The following is a 22,065-nucleotide window of genomic DNA, read 5'->3' as shown; positions in this document are numbered from 1 at the left end:
AATAATTACAGACTGCTTTGAAAATAACCGTGACATGCCAAAATCCAATTAGACATATATCTATATAAACCTCCAAATGGAAGAGCTTTTGTTGTTTCAACCCCTCTCTGTGTGCCAGAGAGCAGCAAAGAGAGAGCAATGCCTTGGATGTCCTCTGCCAGTGAATCATGAACCTTGGGAAGATGCAGATGTCACGCTGTGAGTGACAAGAGGGTCACCTGCCCAGCCAGGGGCCAGAGGACAGCACAGGTACCTCTGGGCTCCGTAAGCCAGAGCTCTGATGTGACCTGCAACACCCCCGCCTTGCAGCACTGAGCTTTGGTTCTTTTATTATCAGCATGAAAATAAATTCTTTTCAGAGAGAGATTTTCATAACACTAAATATTTCCATGCCTGGTTGAGATAAGCACCATCCATCAGCCTGCACCAAGCAGGAGGCTTCAGCACGAAGCTGTTTTCGATTCTATCTCCCTGCAAGTGCCTCAACAAATTCATTTTGAAGCCTTTGCACAAAAAAAAATTGGGAGGGGGGGTGTGGGTAGGGGAGGGTTGCTGGGATTTGGGAAAACCCTTCCATGTGTTTAGCTTGGCAGTGTCTGTTCCCAACCCGTGGGGCTGCAGTGAGGAGGGGTCCCCAACACCCAGCTGCATTCACAGCCCCAGGCCTGTGGTTGGGTGCCATGGGGGGCTTTGTGGAGGTGACATCCCAACAGGGCAGGATGTCCCAAGGCCACCAAGACCACGTGCCCAGCCACCGCTGGATGTGTGATTCTGGTTCTTCCTCCTTGCTGGGTGCTCCCTTTTTCTGCTGATGAGCTGTTTTCATTAACAAGCAGACAAGCAAAGCACCAGAGAAATTAGCCACTTTTCTCCTTGGACAAATAACTTCCGTCTGAAGGCTTTTCATCTCCTCCCTCTCATCCTCGCGGGGCGCGGCAGGAGGAAAGCTGATGTTTAATTACTTCCTTTATTCTCTGAAAAACGAACGTGCTGAATCATCCCAGCCTCACACCCTCTCTAGAGCTGGCTGTTGGGAGGGGTGGGACCCACGGGAACACTGGTGCTCTCCCTACCCACCTCCATGTGCACATGGAGGGGAGCCTGTTGGTCTAGAGCTCAGTGGAGCCGCTGTCCACAACTTGTCCCTAACCTGTCCCCACACCACCACTGCCTGGGGAAAAGCAGCCCTGGCTCATGCTTTGAATGTCCCAGGATGTGTCTTGGTGTCTTTCCCTAAAAAACTGTTTAACTCCTGCTGTTTAACTCCTGTTTGACTGTGGAAAGTCCTCAACCAGACATTAAAAGACCCAAAGTCAGACCAAAACCCGAGACAGAGTTGCCAGGGCTAAAAGATGTTCCATCACGGTGGGGATTGAGTCACAGCCCAAGAGTGAAGCTGGATGCTGTAAAACCAAGGATGGCTGGAGCATGGAGCAGGTGTGGGGGCCACACCACCTCCCAACCCTCCCCATGCAGCCCCAGGCTCAAGGTTTTTCTGAAAATAATTTGGAATTTCAGATAGATGAGAAGCCTGAATGTCCTTAGGCACCCAAACCCCACCACAGTATCCCCAGGCCATTTGGATGCTGGGCTAGCACCAGGCTCATTTGCAGATGATGAGGAAACAAATCCCATCCCCTGGACATGTGAACCCTTTACTGGAGAAGTGCAATTGCTACCAGAAAAAAAAAAAGAATCACAGAAAGCAAAGGCTGGAAAACAGCACAGCACTTATTTTTAATAACAGCTTGGTGTAATCTGCACGCATTTCTCAAGCGACATCAGCCTTTTCCTGCCAAGGCCCCTCTTTAACCATAATTCTCTTGGAAAATTTCTGCCATGGCTCAAAAGATCTGCGTGCAGACAAAGGCTGAGGGAGAAATGGGAAATTCAAAGGGATGGAGAACAGGTTCTTTCTTTATCTGCCTGTGACCAGCAGTATTGCCCTGCCCGCTCTCCTGAAGCCAGAGGAGGAGTGCCAGCTCCCCCCAGGGATTCTCAAAGGACCTTTGCAGGCTACAGACAGGGTTTGGGGCCTGATGTCCCCACTACAGGCATGGTTTGTGACTCGATGTCCCTGCTCCTGCCCTGGCAGCATGGTTGGCTCGCTGAATGTGTCAGCCCTGGCCAGCTACCAGCACAGAGCTGAGCCAGCATCCAGCCTTGTCAGGGGCTTGAGCCTCATCCAGAACAGCTCCTGATTGAGCATCCAAAATTTTGGAAAGCTCCTATTGATTTGGGGAGCTGAATTTAGTTTTGGCAAGTGCTTCATTCTTGCACACACAGCTGCACAGCCCGGATCCAAGAGGGTTTTATGCTGTAGCTATGCAAGGCTGATGAACAGGCACACAAACCCTGCCCGAGGCTGTGCAAGGTCACTGCCACCTGCTGCACCTTCCCAGCCCACAGGGCAGTGATCGTCACACGATGTGCTTAAGCTGAGTGTTCTTCCTCTTAAAACAGGGGTGAGGATGCTGCTCTGTGCTGCAATGGGTCTGTGACAGAGAACCCTTGCAAAGGTGGAGTATCACAGCACAGGCACCTGTGTGTCCTTGTCCTGGGCAGCCAGAGGTGCCCCCAGCCCTCTCCCAGGCCGGGCAGGATGAACACAACATGCCAGACCCCGCTCCCGTGGTGGCTGCAGGGGCTGGCAATGACAGTCGCTGTCTGGGTCAGCTGTGACAGCTGAATGCGGGCACTTAAAAACATACCTGTGGGATTGTCACCTGGGGCAGTGACGGCTGGTGGCACCGTTAGCTCCATGTGAGGTTTGGTGGGTACCCACTCACGCTGAGACCACCCCACCAGAGCTCATGCAGCACCCACGGGGGTGAGCATCCTCCTCTGCCTCTCCCATCCAGGGAGCCGGAGGTCGGGGACACCAGAGACATTTGGGGTGGAGGGAACAACCAGGTGTTTTCCGCTCTGTGCCCACTACAGACACGACCAAAAACCTCTCCATGGTGCCCACAGGTCCCCAGGAACCTGTTCCCTCGGCTGGAGACAGCGAGCAGGGATGATGCCCCGGGCGGGGATCGGGGGGCGATGCCCGCAGCCCCGGCAGGTATCGGGCGATGCTCGGGGATGCTCGAGGCGGGCGGCAGCGCGGGGCCGGCGGCGGGCGGAGCCCCCGGGGGTGGCGGATGGCGGCGCCGCCCCCGGCGCGGACACCGGGGCGGGGCGGGCGGGAGCGCCCGGTGCCGCCGGCGGCGCGGGGGGCTCCGTGCCCGCCCGAGCGCGGCGCCGCTGCCGGAGGATGAGCTGCGGCCGGCCCAAGGACATGGAAGGTACCGGGAGCGGGCGGGGGGGCTCAGGTGCGCGGCGGGACGCGCTTCCCTCAGCCGCCAACGCGGCGGGCACGGACCTGGGGATCCGCTCCATCCCGGGGGCCGCCCTCCATCTCGCCTCGATGCTGTCCCCTCCATCCTGGGGGTCTGTCTGTCCTCCATCCCCTGCTGCTGCCCTCTCCATGCCGGGGGTCTCTGCTTCGTGCCTCCCCCGGTGCTGCCCGCTCCATGCCGGGGGTCTGCCTGCCCTCCATCCCCCGTGCTGTCCTCTCCATCCCGCGAGTCAGTCCCTCCACATTCCCCTTTACTCCCCCATTCTGGGGAGAGTCTGTCCCCATGTCCTACCCTTGGAATTGTGGTGTACCAATGAAATGGGCTGGAAAATTTGGCTAGAGCAAAGGGATGCAGGTGTGAGGACAGGGCAGGCAGGCCTGGGGGTGCTGGAGCAGAGCAGGACCCCTGGGAAGAGCATGTCAAGGTGGAAGGGGGCTCACTGCAGGCAGGGGTGTCCGTGGGCTCCCTCACCTGCCTCCTGCCAGGAGAACCTGCCCAGAGCCACCTGGAGTCCTGCCCGCTGCCCTCACCCCACGCTCTCACACTGCCCATCCCTGCAGAAGTCCTCTGTCACAGGCTGCTCAGGGACCTGCTGGCAGTACCCACGGGAGTCTCAGGAGCACAGATACCCCAAAGGCATGCATGTTCCCCCCAAACACTCCCCCAGCATGTGCTCAGGGCACCCATCGTGCTGCACAGGGAGGACAGAAAGGACATCTGCCTTTTGTTCCCTTCCTCCTCCGTCCTCGGGAGGCACCAGCAGTGGGCAGCCACCAGCCTGAGCTCCGGCCGGGGCTCCCATCTCATCTCTGTGAGTGGAGAATTCAGAGGGAAGTGCTGGGGTACACTCACCACACCCAGGGCCTGAGCCAAGTACACTCCAGGGGAATCAGGAGAGGCTGGAGGGGGTTTCAGTCCTCTCTGAGTCTGGTTTCATTTTCCTCAGATCTTAGGGAATAGCTCAGAGCAGGACCTGGTCCATCCTATAGGCACAGCTTCAAAGCTGGGATGTGTTGGGGGATCCCAGAGAGCATCACTGGAACGATCATCCCTGGAGGCTCCACCAGCTCAAGCAACAGATCTGCTCTGCACCAGGGTGAAGCCACATGGAAGGGACAGAGGGGACCAGGGCAATGGCAGTGCCAGCTGGGCTCATGGCTCATGCAGATGCCACTAAAAGCAGGATGAGTTCTTCACAAAGCTGCTCCCTGAATTGAGCAAATTCCCTAAGTCCTAAGAGAGCCCTAGGAGTCCTCAGAGACTTCTGCTCCCATCCACCTTTCACCTGCCTGCAGGAACACAAGAGAGACGACCAGGTCCCCGAATCCACCTCCAATTATAAGCAAATACCTCGTTGTATTTGGTGCTAAATGTCTCTTTCCTTCCCAAATGCGGTGTGCTGACCCACCCTTAGGGGTCATCACACACAGGCAGCCAGGCAAACCAACAAAGTGATTTCATTCCTTGTGAATCTTGTTTCAAGCTTCTCCCATTAATCCCTGGAAGCCCGTCTGACCCCGGGAAGCCTGGCTGCCCCCACTGCAGACATGGCCCCATCTGGAGGGCAGGTCTGTGGGACAGCCACACACACGATGGCATCAAAAACACAGGGATGTTCCTAAGGCCGTGATGAGAAGTGGTGGCAGAGGACAGAGCAGGAGTCTGGCAGTCTTTGCCAGTCCAGACATTTGGCTCCCCTGTGCCCCTGCCTGCTCCTCCTGCAGCTCGGCTGTCTGCCACCGTGTCCCCAGGGCAGGTCCTGGTCACCTGTGAGCAGGAAGCACCCGCGGAAAGTCCCCGGTTTGCTGGTAGTGATCAGCCCGGGGCACCCACATGGAAATGCTTCTGCCGGGGAATGCTGCCACATCCTGCCCCGAGGTGCCCAGCCCCGGGAGATTTCCCGTTCCTCTCCCCACCAGCAGCTGCTGCTGCTCTGAGCCTCTCCAGCGCTCACGTTTCACCAGCCATAAAAGTGTCTGGAGAGGGAATGGGATCGGGAGCAGCGTATGCCTGGTGAAGGGAGGGAGCCGTGACTGTCCCTGTCCCACCGCTTCTGGTGTCCCTGCGGTGACACGGACCTGGCCTCCTCCTGCGTGGCTGGAGAGATGCCCAAAATGGATCAGAGAGCCATGGAAACAAGCCGGCAGCAAGCGGGCAGTGGGGTGTCACTCATGGGGGCAGGCAGATGGGGCACAGGGACCCTAGACCAGCTGGCAGGGACTTGGAATGGTGGGGTCACAGTGGCTGTTTGGACCTGAGCTGAGCTCTCCTCTCCCCACTCCAGCTCGGGCTCAGCCAGCCTGGAGGCTCCTGCATTCCCATTCCCCTTTCAGGACCCAGCACAACCTCTGCTCTGTGGGAACCCCACTTCTGCCGGGACCCCAACACGACCATAGCCATGAGAGCTGTGGCAGAGCCGCTGCAGCCCACACCGCGCCCTGCGGCCCCTTCCTCTTAAGGTTGTTCATCTCCACGCTCCTCCTTCGCTTTTCCTCCTGCTGCCGACTGCCCCCAGCCACCGGTGACCCCGGTGCTGCCCCACCGGTGCCACGGCTCCGCTTGTGCCACTGATGCCCGGTGGGTTCAGCGTCCCCTGCAGCAGCCCCCAGGCTTCCTGCCCATCCCAGTGCCAGCTGGCCCTGCCGCGGGATTAGGCGGGAGCACGAGAGGAGAGCCGAGCATCCCCCCGGATCAAACGCCCACGGGGCAGCGGGGAGGGGGTGTCACTCACCCCCGTTCCGTGTGCGAGCGGCTCGGGGCCGCCCGGAGTGGGGTGAGCATGCCGCCGGTGCTCAGAGGCGGTGGGAGGGAGGCGCTCGGGGGAATCAGTCAGGTGTGGACGAGGTATGAGGGGAGGCAGGGATGGAGCCGCACTCGTGACAGCGGTGCCGAGCGCTCAGGCGCATCCCTCCTCCCGCCGAGATGCAGCAGGGCCGGCCATCCCTCTGCTGCGTCTCCACCATCCGCAGCTCGCAGGGACCATCCGAGCCAGGTGAGGGGTCTTCAGGGCATGGCCGGGGGGCTGCAGGGCCAGCGGGCCTGAGGGGAGATGGTGCGTGTGCGCTCCTGGCCGGAGGGCACAGCCCCCGGCTTACCGGAGACGGGCGGTTGGAGGGGATGGAGGGTGGCTGGTTGCTCCTGGGGATGCTGTGGCTGCTCCCCGTGCAGGGCACGCAAAGGAGAGCCCGTGCTGGATGTCACCCCCATGTCCCTGCGTGGAGCCAGCCCAGGGCTGTCCTAACATGGGGCTCCTCTGTCCCCATCCTTTCCTTGCTCCAAAACGCTCCCACATGCCCTGCTCTCCCTCCCTACCGTCCCATGTTGAGTGCTGCCAGGTGATTGGAAAGTTGGGATGCAAGGGCTGGGCTGGGGAAACTGGGACTGTGGAGGAGCTGCTGGAGCCAGGGCCTCTGGGCTGCAGGGCACCCACTGCCTGCTCCAATGGACAGCCATGCCCCCAGAGCTCCCAGAGCTGCCTTTCTTCCCAGCTTGTTTGTCCTTTCGGCTTTCACCCCTCTTTCCCCTCTGCTGCCACTCCTGCTGTTGCCTCCTGCAGTTTGCTGCCGGAGCAGAGATGCCCATGTCCTGCTGCTGGAGGCACATGCTCCATAGCTCCCTATGGATATGGGTCCTGCTGATGGCCAGAGCCCCCTTCCCTCCACTCCCTGTAGCAAGTCTTGGGGGAGCCCTGGCACAGCTGAAGGACACAACTCTGGCAGCAGCCCCTCCAGACCTGCCAGGTTTATATCTGCTGCAGCACCCAGTGGGATGGGCAGGTTCCAGCTTGGAGATATCCCAGCACAGCTGCAGCGCTCAGGGTGCCAGGGACAGGACAGTGGCATCTCAGACATCTTTGGCTGGAGGGAGCACAGCCTGCTCTGGTCCTCACCTGACAGGCTCAGGGTGTCTGAGACTCCTGGAAGTCATCAGAGACACCCCCATCTCTCAGGACAGGTGCAGAGACCACCCCTACCACTCCTGGTGGGTGCTCCCCAGGACCACCCTCCCTGCCTCTGCTCCCGACTGAGCCTCTCCATGGATCTCCCTCCACCTTGTTTTCTCTAAAATCATTTCCCCAGCCATCGGACAGGTTCCCTGCCTCAGTTTCCCCATGGTAAAGTTTCCTGCTGGGTGTGCTTAAGAAACAACACTGTGTGATGTTGTCTGGGTATAGTGGGAAAACCCTTTTTTGCTCTATTTTGACTTTTTTTGGCCAGTTGTTCTCCTATTGCAGAAAGGCATATTTGAGTGGTCTCTTCACAATCTCTTCCCTCTTAAAACCTGCTAATTAGGAGAACGAGTTGCATCAGGATTTCTCCAGCCCTCTTGCTCTCTCAGGGTGGTTTGTCCTGGAAGTGGGTCTCCTTTGGGTGCTGCTCTGCTCTTGGAGGTGGTTCATGACTTGCCTGGCTCCCCATGGTGGGAGCAGGGGAGCTGGGGGATGCTCCAGTCTTTGCTTCCGTGGATCAGAGCTGCTTATGTCAAGCTGTCTGGCTTTTATCCAGAGCAGACAGAGCGTGAGCCCCTAATACCCACTCACCCTCCTCCTGTGACAGCTGGGTCCCTTCAGCCCCCCTCAAAGGGAAGCTTTTCAGCCTCCTTGCAGCCCCAACACCCCCAGCTTGTTAAAATACAAGGAATTAGACTTTAATGACCTTTATGGGTCCCTTCCAACTCAGGATACCCTATGATTCTATGAATAAGGGACAAAAAGCACTCGTTGTGGGTAAATGTCTCTTCGTGGTCATTATTGAAGGGCTGGTGTGTGTTTGGCCATCACTGGAGTGCACAGTGGCTGTCCCCAGGCACCCATGGTCTGTGCTGGGGGACCAGCCAGCATTCCCTTCTTCACCAAGCTGCCCAAGGAGGGTTTCTCCACTCCCCTTCCCTTGGTGGTGGCTGTTTGCTGTCAGCCTGGACCATGGGAAGCAGCTTCCCTTGGCCTCCTCCCGGTTCCTGTCCCGGCAGTGACAAGCAGGAGGGTCTCACCAGGTGTCGGGGATCAGCTGCAGGTCCCGTGGCTGCTTGGCTGGCGGGTGTCAAAACAAACATCGCTCCTGAGGGGTTTGTGTGGGCAAACAACTTGTCGGATGCCTGCTGGATCCCAGCGCCAGCTGGCGGTTCCTGGGCTGGTGGATTTTCTCCTTGGCAATGGGAAAGGAAGGCAGGAACGGGGAGTTTTTGGAGAGAGGCACCCACAGCCTGAGTTCAGCAGGTCCCGTGGGTTAGAAAAGGCACTTTTGGGTGCCCTGGCATGGGGTGGATGGGCACCACGGCCGTGTCTCACCCCCCTTCCCTCTGCAGCCGCCGCTGCCGCCTCTGCTCACTTCAGCTTCTGCCGCAGCCTCCTGGAGCACACGGTGTCGGCCGAAAACCTCAGCTACCGCCTGCAGCGCAACCCGGGCAGCAGCCTCACCTGGCACGACGGCCGCAGCCAGCGCCCCGACGGCGGCCGCACCGTCAAACTCCTGCGGCAGCCGGGCACCGAGGGCTCCCAGGTACCCACACCCCACCCGGGCGTGCCAAGGGGAACGCAGCTCCCTGTGTGTGCCAGACCCCCGCAGGAGCAGCTCCTCTTCCCCTGCAGGATCGGGCCTTCAGGTGTTGTTTGGCTGAAAGTCCTCATGATTGCTGGGCGGTTAGTGGTAGTAGCATATATAAACATCATCATGTGTTTTTGTCAGGCCTCGTGCTGTACTGGGGTGAGTTCCCTGTGTCATCTCCCCTCTGTGCATCACCTGCAGCTGGGACTTAATGCCACTTTGCATTAAGTATGCCAGGACCAAATTCCTTATAATGCCTTAAAATCGCTGAGCGCTTGTGTGTGTGTGTCTCAGCCAGGTTTGGACCATTGTCTTCCTAAAATTTGAAACTTTATTGTACTGTGGAGGCTGTGAGCCAAAGGTTTCCATCCATTCACTGCTGCACAGACACAGGAAGGAGTATCATCACTGTAGGTGGCTCCTGGAGCTTCCCAGCCCCTTCTTAACACCCTGGGAGTCAGGTTCAGAGTGGCACATCCAGATAGTGAATGCTGGAAAGAAAATAGGGAAAATGCAACTGCCTGGCTTCCAGCTGTCAGCATGGAGATGCTTTTGTATCACAGGGCCTCCTGTCTGGTTTGGCTTCAGAAGGGAGCAGGGACCCCACAGGGACGGGTATGGTCATGATGCTCTCAGGAGCAGCAGCTCCAGAGGAGACAATGTTCCATGTGCTGGTGACACTGTCCCATCACCTCCAGGTGGCTCCTTCATGAGGACACACCAGCCACTCTCCAGCTGCCAGCTGTGGCTTATCATGGTTCTCCCTCCTCCACCCCTATGTGCTGCCCAGAAGGATTTAGTGAAAGGTTCTTAATTTGCCATAAGCAAAGAAAAATGCCAGAGCAAAGAGAGGTGATTCAAGTTGCTCCTTGCAGCATCCAGAGATGGCTTCCACCCCCCGATTCCCCCAGTCACCTCCTGCCTTCCTGCCAGAGCAGCCTCCCAGCCTTCCTGCCTGCTCTCCTCCGCACCGGCACTCGATATTCACGGCTGAGAGTTCATCAGAGAGACAGCGCGGCTCAGCCGGCTGGAAAACAAACCCATGATCCCTTACACCTCCCCTGCCCCTCTGGGGAGCGCAGGGGCTCACTTGGGGACCCTCCATGGGGAGCGGGGAATGCACGCTGAGCAGGCAGCACGGGCTTTAGGGATGCTGGGATGGTCCCCGGTGCAGGGCCGTGTCTGATGAGTGATGTGCGTGCCCAGGGAAATTGCCAGTTGTTTGTCACCTCTTCCCCCGTGCCTCGGAGGGTTAGTTGGATAATAGCTGTGGGAAGCACAGTAAGCTCCTGGGGAGCTGGTTGTCATTCCCCCCAGCCCCTCCGCTTCTCATCATCGCTCGTTAGTGAATCCAGAGCAAATCGCCTCCTCCTCCTCCTCCTCCTCCTCCTCCCCACGGCACGCTCCCGGCGCGCTCAGCCGAGTGTGAAGGAGCCGCACAGGCGGCGTGGGCTGGGGCTGCTCCCGCAGGCAGCGACTCCCGGGATGCATCTGCTGGAGCAGGGTCTCTCCCAAAGGTGAGGGTTTGGATCAGTAACTGCATCCTGTGCATTATCTATTGAATTTTCCGTCTGCTTTGGAGACAGACTCCTTGCTCATTGAGGTACAGCCTCCCAACGAGGCTCTTCTTCGCTCTCGCTCAAATGTTCCCAATGAGCTCTGCTTGAGGACCAGTTCCTTTCCAAGCTCAAACGCTCCCCAGGCACAGGCAGCAGCCCCACCAGGCTGGCCAGGCTCCATGGCAGTGTCTAGCACGGGGCAGGGAGCACATCCCGGCCCAGCTGCCCCCCACTGCCTCCTCTGCAGCATCCCTCAGGAATGTGTCATTAGTTTCAGTGACTGCGGGATGTCTGGAGTCCCTCTTACACTAATTATCCCTGCTCCTCTATTAGACATACTTAATTAGGCAGTGTTCACACGCAGAGGTCGATGTTGGCACATTGCAGGCCACACGCTGCCGACCTTTCCCATGCCTCAGCCGCTATTCCTGCTCCGTCCCCGCCCTGTCCAGGCATCAGTGAGCCCTGGCAGTCCAGTCCCCCTCTGTTGTGGGAAGCAGGGATGCCTTTTCCACCCCAGTTTGCTGTGATCCAGCCCAAGACAGTCCCATCAGCTTGGGCACAAGTGGATGCTTTGGAGCAGCAATGTTTGCTGGTACTGCTCAACGATGAAGTCTCAGCATCACCAGCAGTGGAGAGCTCACCAATTTCTCCTGGGTGCTAAAAGCAGGGATGGGGAGATTCCTGCATCCTACAGCCCCTTTTACAGCCAGCCTGGAAGATTCCCTAGGAGAAGCAGACTTGCTCTCTGTGCAGTCGCAGCTTATGATGTGCGATTTGCTCTGTATAAGTCCAGGCTGCAACAGTCCCCATGGACTGATTTCTATTTCCCTCCTCCCAGGGTTGAATCCCACTAACACTCTCCCCTCCCACTCCTCTCAGGTCCGTGGCTGTGACCACTATGGCATCTACCACACCAGCCCCACACTGGGCAGCCTGGTCAAGCCAGTGGTGCTGTGGACCCAGCAGGATGTGTGCAAATGGCTGAAGAAGCACTGCCCACACAACTATCTCATCTACGTCGAGGCGTTCTCCCACCACGCCATCACAGGTACAGAGTGTCCTCTGGACTATTTGCCATTAGCACCTGCTCCTGGGAAAGGCTGTTTGGAAATTGGTGGTTCAGAAGATGGACATACCCCCCACTTCTGTCCCCTCTCCCCATGAGGTGAATTCAGGGTGAGAGCAGGGGACACTGCGACACTGACCCAGGCTGGGCAGGAGGCATCTGCCACCAGGGTGAGCTCCAAGATAGGCTGGAGGTTCTTTAAAGTTATTAAATTGGCTTATAAGACAGAAGAGTCTTCTCATCACCTAGCTTAATAAAATAATAATATTATTAAAGTTTTTCAAACACTGAAAATTTTTGCAGAAGAGAAAAATCTCTGCCCAGTTGGAGTCCAAGTTTCAAAGGTCTTTGCTCAGGTCCAAATCCAACTCCCAGTCAAGTCCTTCAGTCCTAGACTCACCTCTAGGATCTGCTCCCTCCCCTTTGCTCCCTGGACAGTGGCTTTGACCTCTGTGTAAGAGCATCATTCCATTCCAACTTCAATATGTGCAAGGCCAGACTGAGCTCTGCAGGACCAGGAGACGGTGGCAGGGAAGTGAGGGCAGGAGCTGCCTGGGGGGGATGCAAAATCCTAATGCAAAAGCTCAGCCAGCCCTCGCTCAGGCAACAAAGGCAGCATTAGTGAGCGTATGCTGGGAAGCAAGGACAAAAGCTGGTTTAAAATCCCTCCTGTAATAGCCCCAGACTGGAGGGAAGTGGCTCGGCGGGGACCAGAGCACTAATGCATTGTGATGGGCACCCCCGTTCATGTTCATTGCCCCAGGACGAGCAGCCTGCGTGGAGACTCTGCTCAGAAAACATCTCCTCATGTGGGAGGGGGAGCGGAGAATGGAAAGCTGCTGCCTGCGGGGATGGGTTACAGGACTGTGCTGCTGACACCTGGCAGAGGCTGGGGACGTGAGCTGCCACCAGCGCTCTCTGAAAGGGAGGTCAGGAACCAGCATGGTTTGGTAGGAAGGCACCTGAAAGCTCATCTTGTTCCAGCTCCTTGCCACAGGCAGGGACACCTTCTGCTAGACCGGGTTTCTCTAAGCCTTGTCTAGCCTGGTCTTGAACACTTCCAGGGATGGGGCAGCCACAGCTTCTCTGGGTAACCTGTGCCAGGGCCTCAGCACCCTCACAGGGATGAATTTCTTCCCAACATCCAGTGTAACCCTGTCCTCTGCCAGTCATTCCCCCTCACCCTGTCCCTCCACGCGCTACTCCAGGCAGTGAGGGAGCACTCCCTGCTCCTCCCTCCATGCTGAAGGGTTCCCCTTTGCGTTGCCCTTTCCTGGAGTCATGCCTGAGCGGGGCACCGAGCCGTTCCGTGTTTGCAGGCCGGGCGCTGCTGCGGCTGAACGGGGAGAAGCTGCAGCGCATGGGGATCGTGCTGGAGACGCAGCGGCAGGAGGTGCTGCAGCAGGTGCTGCAGCTGCAGGTGCGCGAGGAGGTCCGGAACCTGCAGCTGCTCAGCCAAGGTAGGGCCAGCGGGGCAGCCCGGGCTGCGGCACGCAGGGATGGGCTGTGGGGTGTGATGCACAGGGCCAGGCTGCCACACACAGCCCAAAATCTGTCAGCGGCCTTTTGCACGGAAGGGAAGAGACTCTCTGGGGCTGGTAGTGGGTGAGCTGCAACGTGCCACCCTGCAGGCTGTTTATTCCTTCCTCTCCCACCTTGTTCCAGCTTCTTTTGGAAATGTCTCCTAGCTGATCCGTCTGTTTGGCAGATTGCACCAACACTGTGAACCGAGCTCCGCTGGGACGGGCTGTGCATCGCCGATACGAGACCTGAGCCACACGCTTGGAATAAGAAGAGACAGCTTCCCAGACACTCCAGGGCTCCTCTCCTGCTTCTTCCTTCTCTTTCTTTTAAAGGAATACATTCCTGTGCAGGGATGGAAGGTTTCGTCCAGCAGACACAACTCTTGGCTGGAGGAAAATCAGCAAACCAGCTGCTGGGACAGACGATGAACTTCCATCCACCTGAGCCTGACAGTTCACAGGGAAAGAGATGGAAAAAAGGAGATGGCAAAAGGCAGGGCTCAGCACTGTGAAGAAAGGGAACACAATGATTCCAGGGACAGCTCGGAGCCATGTGCAGGACACTGAAGCATTTTGCACTTGGGCAACATCCCAGCACCCAGCAACTCGTGTCCATGCCTCGGAGCTTATTTAGGGAGCTTTGGTTTCCTCATCAGACTGGGCTGCCTTCCAGCGTCCGGGGAGATGACGTTATCAGTAGCAAATAAGATGATACAACCAGCCAAAAAATTCAAAGTGGGGCCAAGACCCCAGCACCCAGCTCCACTTGGTGAGTTAAAAAGGGAGTTGAGTCATCAGAGCTGGAAAATCTGCAAGTAAAAGCAGGTTGGATGCACTGAGAGGGTGCCATGGCCTGGAGGAACCTGTGCCAAGAGCTCATCCTTCATCCACAGGCAGACAGGGGAGCCCGTGCAGGGGCTGGGGGGAGCAGGCAGGGGTGCTGCTGGGTGGTTGTGGGTGCTGCCCAGGGTGGGGCTGGGGGAACACTGGGTGCCAGGTCCTCCTGGTTCTGTCTGCTCCATGCTCCCACCAGCTCTGCAGAGCTCTGCTCATCCAGGCATTGGCAGGTTCCTGTCCTGACCGCCTGCCCAAGAGCTGGCAATGGTGCCCCCAAAGCCAGGCACCATCCTGATGGCCTTCATCATCATTACAGTGGAAGTGTTTGCTGTTAGACCCCCATCTCCCAAATTCTCCCATACAGAGCTACAGAGTGCCCTTGTGGGCAGCTAAGGAAAATCCATATGTAAATCAGGATTTTTGGCCAGGATGGATGCTGTCACTTCCCCACATTCCACCTCAAGTGATGAGGGTAGGGCTGTGGGTCATGGGGGTCCAAAAGCAGCACCCCAAAACCCTGGGGCATTGGGATGTGGAGGCAGGTCACAGTGCCCCCTGGCCAGGCATCCTCCTGCCTGCTTCTCTGCTGGTAATAAATTAGAGACTGTTATTTTAACTCACTGCTCTTCTGACTCTTCCCACACCTGAACCTGCCCTGTGAGTTTGGTCCCTCCAGTCCTTCCTGGGGATGCTCAGGAGATGTCTACAGCCCTAAATCCCTGAATGCGAGGCTGAACATCTTCCCTCTCTACCTGTGGGTCAGGGGTCTATGACCCTCAGCTCTGTCTGCAGGGAAGCAGCTTCAGGGCTTTGCTGTGTGTAGCCCCCGGTACTCCAGGACATAGAAATTAGAATTTCCTCCTGTTTCCACACTGACCTTTTCAAATATGCAGCAAAATTTGCTCTTCTCACCTCACCGGAGACTCACGAGCAACAGAGCTGGGAGAATTTATTGAGTTTAAAGAGAAGGAAAAGGAAGCCAGGAAAAAGCCCATCTTCCCCACGGTGGGGTTTGTTTCTATCCTGCTGAGCTGGGGGGCAGTGGGGGCAGTGGGGATGTACCAGGAGCTGCGGGGTGGTGAGGGGGCCAGAAGCCCAAAGAGCAGATCAGGGCTGCAGGTGTCTGCACATCGTTAGAGGGAGACGCTGAGCTTCTCTCCGGAGCTTGGGATCTGCACAGGGAGAAATGCCTTCTCCGGGCTCCAGCTGGGCTCATGCAGTAAGCTGGTGGAGATTTGGCTTGGAATGCAGCTGGGGTGTACAGAACAGTGCTGGGGCTGCCCCAGACCCTCTGGAAAAGAAAGGGTGCCCCCCAGATCCTGCCCCAAAGCCTGGCTGCCCCTTGCTGTGTTCCTGAGGGATGCTCTGGCTCTCTCCAGCTCCTCAGCATGGAAGAAAGGAATTGCACTCGGCCAGAGCCCCAACCACGGCCCCTGTTCAGGTATCCTTCTGAGACCTACCAGGACAGGATGAGGTGGAGGAGCAGCATGAAAAAATGTTCCCAGTGCTGGCCAGTAGGATGCTGTCCTGCCCCCAGTCCCCTGCTCTGTGTCTTTGTTCTGATGAGGATGATGATGGTGAGAGCAGAGCATCTTTGCAGGCTGGCTCTGAGCTACTGCTCTGGCAGTGTCTGGTGCCACCTAATGCCCATGGCTTGTCCAAGGGGCACCCAGGACTCTGCCCAAGGCAGCAGGGATGTGTCCAGGACAGCCCTGACATGGCTTTGACATTGGTAGCTCCTGGCAAACAGCGAAATGCATCTGGATGGTGGATCCAAAGAAGGACAGTCCTCACGGGTGAGAATTTGGGATGGTGAGTATTGCACCACGACCCTGGGAACTGGAGACAGGTGCTGCTCAGGATCCTCTCAGACTGAGAGCAGCTTGGTCACCCCTCATCTTTTGCCGAGCAAGAAAAATACCTTTTATTTGTCCAGCAGTTATCTGCCAGTGAGTGATATTCCAGGCACTGCCCCAAAACAAACGGGGCCGACAATGAAACACAGATGAATCAATTCATGCAATATTAAAACCAGACAACAATTAAAGTAAACAGAAAACACCAGCAAGCATCAGTCAGTCCCCTGCAGCAGGCAGGAGGATACAGGCAGCAGCACTGGGGCACAGGAGCAGGCAATGGCCACACAACTCCTGCCTCTGATAATTTTTTTGCCATTCTATTTGGTGGAAAATCTTTTGAATAAGAGGGCCAATGTGTCACTGGCATCAGAAGTTATGTTCAGTACCTTCTTAGAAAGGAACAATCCAGCAATCCCTTCCCAGTGGCAAAGGCAGTTTGCAGATTCCAGCAAGGTTTTCAAGCAGAAAATAAAAAAGCCAGCAGAGATGCCCATAGAAAATGCATGCAAATTTGTCTGAGTAATTACTGAGCTTGATGATGTAAACACCTCCAGCTCTGAGGCACTGCTGATTGAGGCTCTGATGCAGGGAATGCTCCTCATCCTTCTGACCCTGAAATTCGCAGCGGGTGCTGAATTCACAGCCTGTGCAGTGCCTGGCTGAGTGGGGTGGGAGGACACGGTGTGCTGGGCACAGGGGTGGCAGTGCCTGCCACTGGCTCTGCTGACGTGGAGCTGGTTTAAATTGGAATGCCTGTCCCCAGTAGTTTGCATGCTCCGTCTAATTAGGACCCTGTCATCCCATCAGGTGCACAGGGAGGATTACAAACCACCCCAAGCCATTGGGGAAGCTCGACATGAGCAACGTGTGCTGGCAGCCCAGTGAGCCAACCCTGTCCTGGGCTGCGTCCCCAGCACCATGGCAGCATGGAGGGGGGCTTGTCCCCCCTTCTCTGCTCAGGAGGGACCCCACATGCAGTGCTGCCTCGAGTTCTGGGGATCACAGCATCAGAAGGTCATGGAGCTGCTGGAGTGAGTCCAGGGTATGAACCCAAAGGTGCTCTAAGGGCTGGAGCACTGCTGCACTGAAGACAGGCTGAGAAATCTGGGGTTTTTAAACCTGGAAAAGAGAAGGTTCTGGTGAGATCTTAGAGCCACTTTCAGTGCCTAAAGGAGTTGAGTGACTTTGAACAAGAACATGATAGGACAAGGGAGAACGGCTTTAAACCAGCAGAAGACAGGATTACATTGGATATTAGGAAGAAATTCTTCCCTGTGAGAGTGGTGAGGCACTGGCACAAGATGCCCAGAGCAGCTGTGGCTGCCTCATCCCTGGAATGGTGCAACAGCCTGGAAGGGCTGCCTGGGTGCTGCCCCACGTCAGAGCATCCCAGGGAAGAGTGGGGTGCCAGCGTGTGGCAGGGGCACAGTGAAACAGCCACTCCTGGGATGTTCTGACAGCCACATTCCAGCTCTGGCACACCTCCCTCTGCCTCATCCCATAGCCCTGCTCCCCATGCCACTGCCTGGTGCTGGAGGACAAGACAGGGCTTGGGAACACACACACGGAGCCTTGCTGTGATGGCAGCAGAAGTCTTCTGCTCCAGTATGTTCTTGCTGCACATCCAGGACTAATCAATCTTGATTTATTGCTAATGAACTTGAAAACAGTGTTGGGATGGATCAGGTGCCACTCAGGGTGAGATGGATAATATAATTAAGATTTCCTCAAAGGTCCCGTTTTTCTTACCTTGTTAATTAAGCTGATGTGGGGCCCTCCATGCAGAATACGTAATGAGAGGCTGCCAAGACAGAGCTGGCTGTTAATGGGAGGTGATGCAGGAGGAAATGCTGGCCTTGACCGCAGGGTGGGAGATACTTGGGCAGCTCTTTGGTGGCTTGGTTCCTTAGAACAGCCTCTGGGGTGGTGGTCTCTGCTGAGAACTCACCACATGCTTTGCACAAATCCATCTGGAGCCCACAGGGCAGAGCGTGCAGCCACGGGGACGCAGGTGGAGGTGGGTGGGCTCATCTCTGTTTGGGATAAGCTGAACATCGTGGCAGAGCACACAAAGCACAGCCCAGGGTGTGGGCACAGGGCATTTCCTGCAGGAATCCATGAGCAGCCCTGTGGCCTCAAGCAGCAGCTCTCGCTGGAGCCTGCGGTGCGAGGAGGAGGGGAAGCTGCTCCACTCCCCACGGCCCAGGCACGTTTTTGGTACTTGCACTGCTGGTGACTTATGACAATGAATTAATGGCCTCTTAATAAGGGTGACACTTTCCTTAATTAGAAAGTATCAGAGCAGGGATAATTGCTTCATTTCATTTTGTTCCCCTGTATTACTTCCTTCATTTTTGGTCCTCATTCTCAGCTGCTGGATGCCCTCTGAATGCTCTGCTTCCCCAGAGCCAGAAACACTCCCAGGGATTGTGGGCATGGCACAGAGGCAGGAAAGATGGAGAGCAGTGAGTGTGGGTACGGCTGGGGTGCTTCCACTGGGACAAGGATGGAGAGGGGTGGGTGCAGATGCAGCTACAGGGCTGCTGCTTCCACCAGGGTGATGCCAGGTTTGCAGCAGTGCCAGGGGCAGGGTTGGTGCCACATGAGACCACCTGGCAAGGCTGGAGTAAGGGGGAGGCAGCAGCCACCAGAGGGAAGGCAGCAAGTGGTGGGAGTAGGGCAGCCCAGGGAAGGCAACAGACTGAGATAAAGAACTGATGCAAAACAAGTATAATTTGGGTTGACCAGAGCTGTTACCCAGCCTGGATGCACCAGTAGGTTTGCTGCAAAGCCAAGCTGAACATCCACAGCATTTCACTTGAGCCTTTTTTGGAAAGGCAAGGCTGGGGTTTGATTTTGACACAACATTTCCAGGCAGCACATTTGCACAGGCTCTTTACTGGGGCCTCCAGGAAAATCCTTAACACCCCGCACAGAAAATTAGCCTCTTCACTTCCCATCAGAGCAGGCATTTTCTAAAACTAGGAAGGATTTGATGAAGCCACATAACTTCATCACCAGTCTTGCCCTGCATTCCCGCAGCTCCCACTGCCTTCTATGGGGTTGTTGGTGTCCCCAGCTTGGCATGGGTCCCCATGGGACACGTCCTCCATGTCACTACAACCCTGTAAATCATAGACAGCAGCTTCAGGGCTGCTGGGAGCTTTACAGCTCCAGCTCCTCCTTGAGGCAGGAGCTTTTCCCCCCTTAGCCTTCCCTCTTTGCACTGCAACCATTTTGCTTTGTCGCCATATCTAAAATTGAATCTGGATTTTCTCTCGCTCTTTTTTTTTTTTTTTTTTTTTTTTTTTCTTTTGCTTATATTTGCTGAGTGCATCCAAGCACAGGGAGGGGGGAAAAATAATAAAAAATCCATCAGCATAATTCCTGGTTGTCGGAGTGATGGCAGGCTCGGGTTTCCAATCAGCGGCCCGGGCTGCGGAGCAGTGTGGGGAGGAGGCTGGGGCTGGCCCGGATGCTGCAGCACAAACCAGCTGCAAATCCCTCTTTGTTCGGGAATCACTCTCTTTCAGCTGGACCAGCCTCTGCACAGCCTGTCCTGTGGCTGTCTGAGCATGTGGCTGCTCCAAGGGGCTTTGTCCCTCTGCCACTCCAAGGATAAAGGGGATGCAACAGCCGGCTGTGATGCTTTATTCCAGGATAAAGCCTTGGGAGACAGGGAATGCCAAGTCTCCCATCCTGGATCTGGGCATCAGTCATGCCCTTTCCCTCACCTGTCTCTGTGCACAAGGCTCAGCAGACATGGGCTGAAGTCTGGGCTCCCAGTGCTCCCAGTCCCACCCATTAAGCATCTCAACAACCCACCAGTGGAGATGCTGGCCCTGCACAGCCCCATATGCACAGCAGCTAGTGGGAGTTTTTGGGATGCCTCCAGGGCACTGACATGTGGAAGAGCCTCTGCAGACCCAGCACACATTTTATTCTAACAGACTTAAGGATCTGAAGGGTGCTGCTGCAGCCCATGGATCAGACCCTGGCATAGGTTGCCCAGAGAAGCTGTGGCTGCCCCATTCCTGGAAGTGTTCAAGGCCAGGCTGAACAGGGCTTGGAGCAGCCTGGTATAGTGCAAGGTGTCTAATTGAGATTCTAAAATGTGCTTTAAGTTACTTTTTAAAGTGTAAACGCCCCATGAGCCAGGCCCATTCTGGGCAAGGGGCACTGTCCTGCCTCCAGATCCCAGCATCCCAAGAGGATCTGCATTCAGAAAACCAGATTATTTCCTGCCTTTTCTTAAAGGGTGATTTGTACAGTTGTGGAATTTTAAACTCTTGTCCAGATATCTTTACAAGCAAGAACTGACCCTTGTTGGGGACATCCAAATTGCTGCTGGGTTGGGATGGAGGTCACTGTGTTGGCTGCATCCTCAGGCACAGGACAGCTCCAGGGAGATCTGCTCAGTACCAGCACAAGAGGCTGGAGAAGCAATGTCAGGACTGCGTGGAGGGTGGCAGCACCTCACTGATACAGGCTATGTAATTGGTTTTTTTTCCCTCATCACCTCTTCCTGGGGTCTGTATCAATTTAATTTACATGCTCAATGGCTTGGACTGCTTCATCCCTGCTGCCAAGCACCTTTTCCAGCATCTACAGTTGCAGTGTGTGCCTGGGTGTGGTTCCTTGACCTCCTCCTGCCTCGAGTGGTGGGGTCAGTGGGAACAGTGACCAGGGCACTGGGGAATCACCAGTGACCCCCTGCACAGCATCGTGCTGGTTTGCAAGGATGAGCTCTCATCCGCAACCCACCTCTGCAACAAAGCCACGGAGCAAGAGGAGATGTGATGGTTTCCTGTGAGCACATGGAGGAAGGCAGCACCACTGTTGCTCTTCCTCCTCCTCCTCCTCCTGCCTTTCCCAGCACAGCTCTGCCTGTGAAACAAAGCACTCCTCAGCATCTGCTTAACATTTGCTGCTCGTGTCAAGTCCATCCCTTGGCCCTTTCTACTCAGTAGAGCCTGAAAATAACAACAGTGAGTGCCTCTATATTGCATAATTTCAGGGGTTTGTTCTTCACCCAGCTGTCTGCTCTCCCTGCCCCTGTCTAACCCAGCATGGCCAAGCTCCCCTATCTCCCCTCACCCTCATCCCCTTCTTGGAGATGCAGAACTGTTCTTTGTGGATGCAGAAAATTGACATGGTGGCACCTTTGCACACGTGGAACAGCTGCCAGGATGAGCGATGGGCACCGTTTACAGCGAGGAGGGGACCTCGAAGGTGCTGAAGGTGCTGCCTGGTCTCAGTGAGCAGCACCTGGAGCTGCCCAGGCAGCCGAGCTCTCCCGGGAGGCAGCTCCTGCCTGGGAAAGCCAGGCCGCTTCGGATATGCCTCATTTTATACAAAGAAGGTGGGTTGTGCCTGTCCCTCCCACCCTGCTGAGCACCCTCCGCTCCACCGATAATCATACCTAGCAATTACACCGAGCTTTCCCTGCTCTCTGCAGACGTTAATTAAGCTCTTTTCCCCACAATGGAGACAAAGAGGGGAAAACCACGGGGAAACTCCCGGCTTGGGTTGGGCTTTTTTTATTTTTTTTTGCACAACTGTGCCACAGGGCCTCCCAGTTCCCGGCAGCACTGCAGGAGCCACACACTGGTAATGGCAGGCAGGGTGGCCCTGACAGCAATGGTTGTTCTGGGTTCTGCAATCACCTGGCAAAAGTAATGTGATTTTCCCTAATTTCTGGGCTCCTGATGGATCCTGGTGTGGCTATGCATTCCCACATGGCTGATTATGCCCTGCAGCCCCTCCCCAGGTGTCACCCCAAGCCTGGGAGCTGGGGAAGTGCCCCTTGGATATTGCAACGGGCTCGCACACAACATTATTCCCAGGGGTTAGGGTGGCTTTACAAGGGGACCTGGAGCACCCTGGGTTTAGTTGGATTGGTGGATGGGGAGGGCATCCTACCTGCACCTTTGCGGGCAGGATAATGAACAGGACACCCCGGAGAGAACAGTGACATACAGGACACTGCCAACACCTTGGAAGGTAGGATGATGGGCAGGACACCCTGGAGGAAAGGATAACGGGCCGGGCAGAACGACAAGCAAGTCATCCTGCCTGTATCTCGGAGAATAGGGTAAAGGAAAGGCATCCTGCCTACGACCTGGAGGGCAGGACAAGAGGGAGGGCACCCTGGAGGGGAAGATGACAGGCAGGACACTCGGCGCCCACACCCCGGAGGGCAGGACGGCGGGCAGGGCGCGCTGCCCGTGCCCCGGCGGGTGTGACGGAGGCCAGAGAGCCCGGAGGTGGGGAGGGCAGCCCGGCACCGTGCCCGCATCCCGCAGCCCTGCCCGCGCCGGGCTCCGGCCGCACC

General features: G+C 56.4%; 1 protein-coding gene across 3 annotated transcripts; it reads left to right on the top strand.

The window, feature by feature from the left end:
• The first annotated feature begins 3,161 nt into the window (after positions 1-3,161).
• On the top strand, positions 3,162-14,488 carry SAMD10 (sterile alpha motif domain containing 10). 3 transcript variants are annotated; one of them, XM_041720227.2, is made up of 5 exons: positions 3,162-3,287; positions 8,646-8,839; positions 11,326-11,494; positions 12,832-12,972; positions 13,221-14,488. In XM_041720227.2, the coding sequence occupies exons 1-5, from the start codon at positions 3,257-3,259 to the stop codon at positions 13,283-13,285; spliced, it is 600 nt and encodes a 199-aa protein (XP_041576161.1). In that variant the 5' UTR covers positions 3,162-3,256; the 3' UTR covers positions 13,286-14,488. The 3 variants fall into 3 exon arrangements, with proteins under 3 accessions (XP_041576161.1, XP_012425688.4, XP_041576160.2); XM_012570234.5 differs by lacking the exon at positions 3,162-3,287 and adding an exon at positions 6,180-6,333; XM_041720226.2 differs by lacking the exon at positions 3,162-3,287 and adding an exon at positions 6,181-6,333 and having other exon boundaries at positions 13,178-14,488.
• The last annotated feature ends 7,577 nt before the right edge of the window (positions 14,489-22,065 follow it).

This window comes from Taeniopygia guttata, chromosome 20 (assembly GCF_048771995.1).
Source record: "Taeniopygia guttata chromosome 20, bTaeGut7.mat, whole genome shotgun sequence".
Taxonomy (NCBI): Eukaryota; Metazoa; Chordata; class Aves; order Passeriformes; family Estrildidae; genus Taeniopygia; species Taeniopygia guttata.
The sequence above is the reverse complement of the archived record's forward strand: the minus strand, read 5'-3'. Positions and strand labels throughout refer to the sequence as shown.

Excerpts from the sequence above, each read along its gene's own strand:
- SAMD10 (XM_012570234.5), top strand. The coding sequence starts at position 6,264 with ATGCAGCAGGGCCGGCCATCCCTCTGCTGCGTCTCCACCATCCGCAGC. Across the intron at positions 11,495-12,831 it reads CTCCCACCACGCCATCACAG|GCCGGGCGCTGCTGCGGCTG; the intron begins GTACAGAGTGTC and ends CCGTGTTTGCAG. Across the intron at positions 12,973-13,220 it reads CCTGCAGCTGCTCAGCCAAG|ATTGCACCAACACTGTGAAC; the intron begins GTAGGGCCAGCG and ends TCTGTTTGGCAG.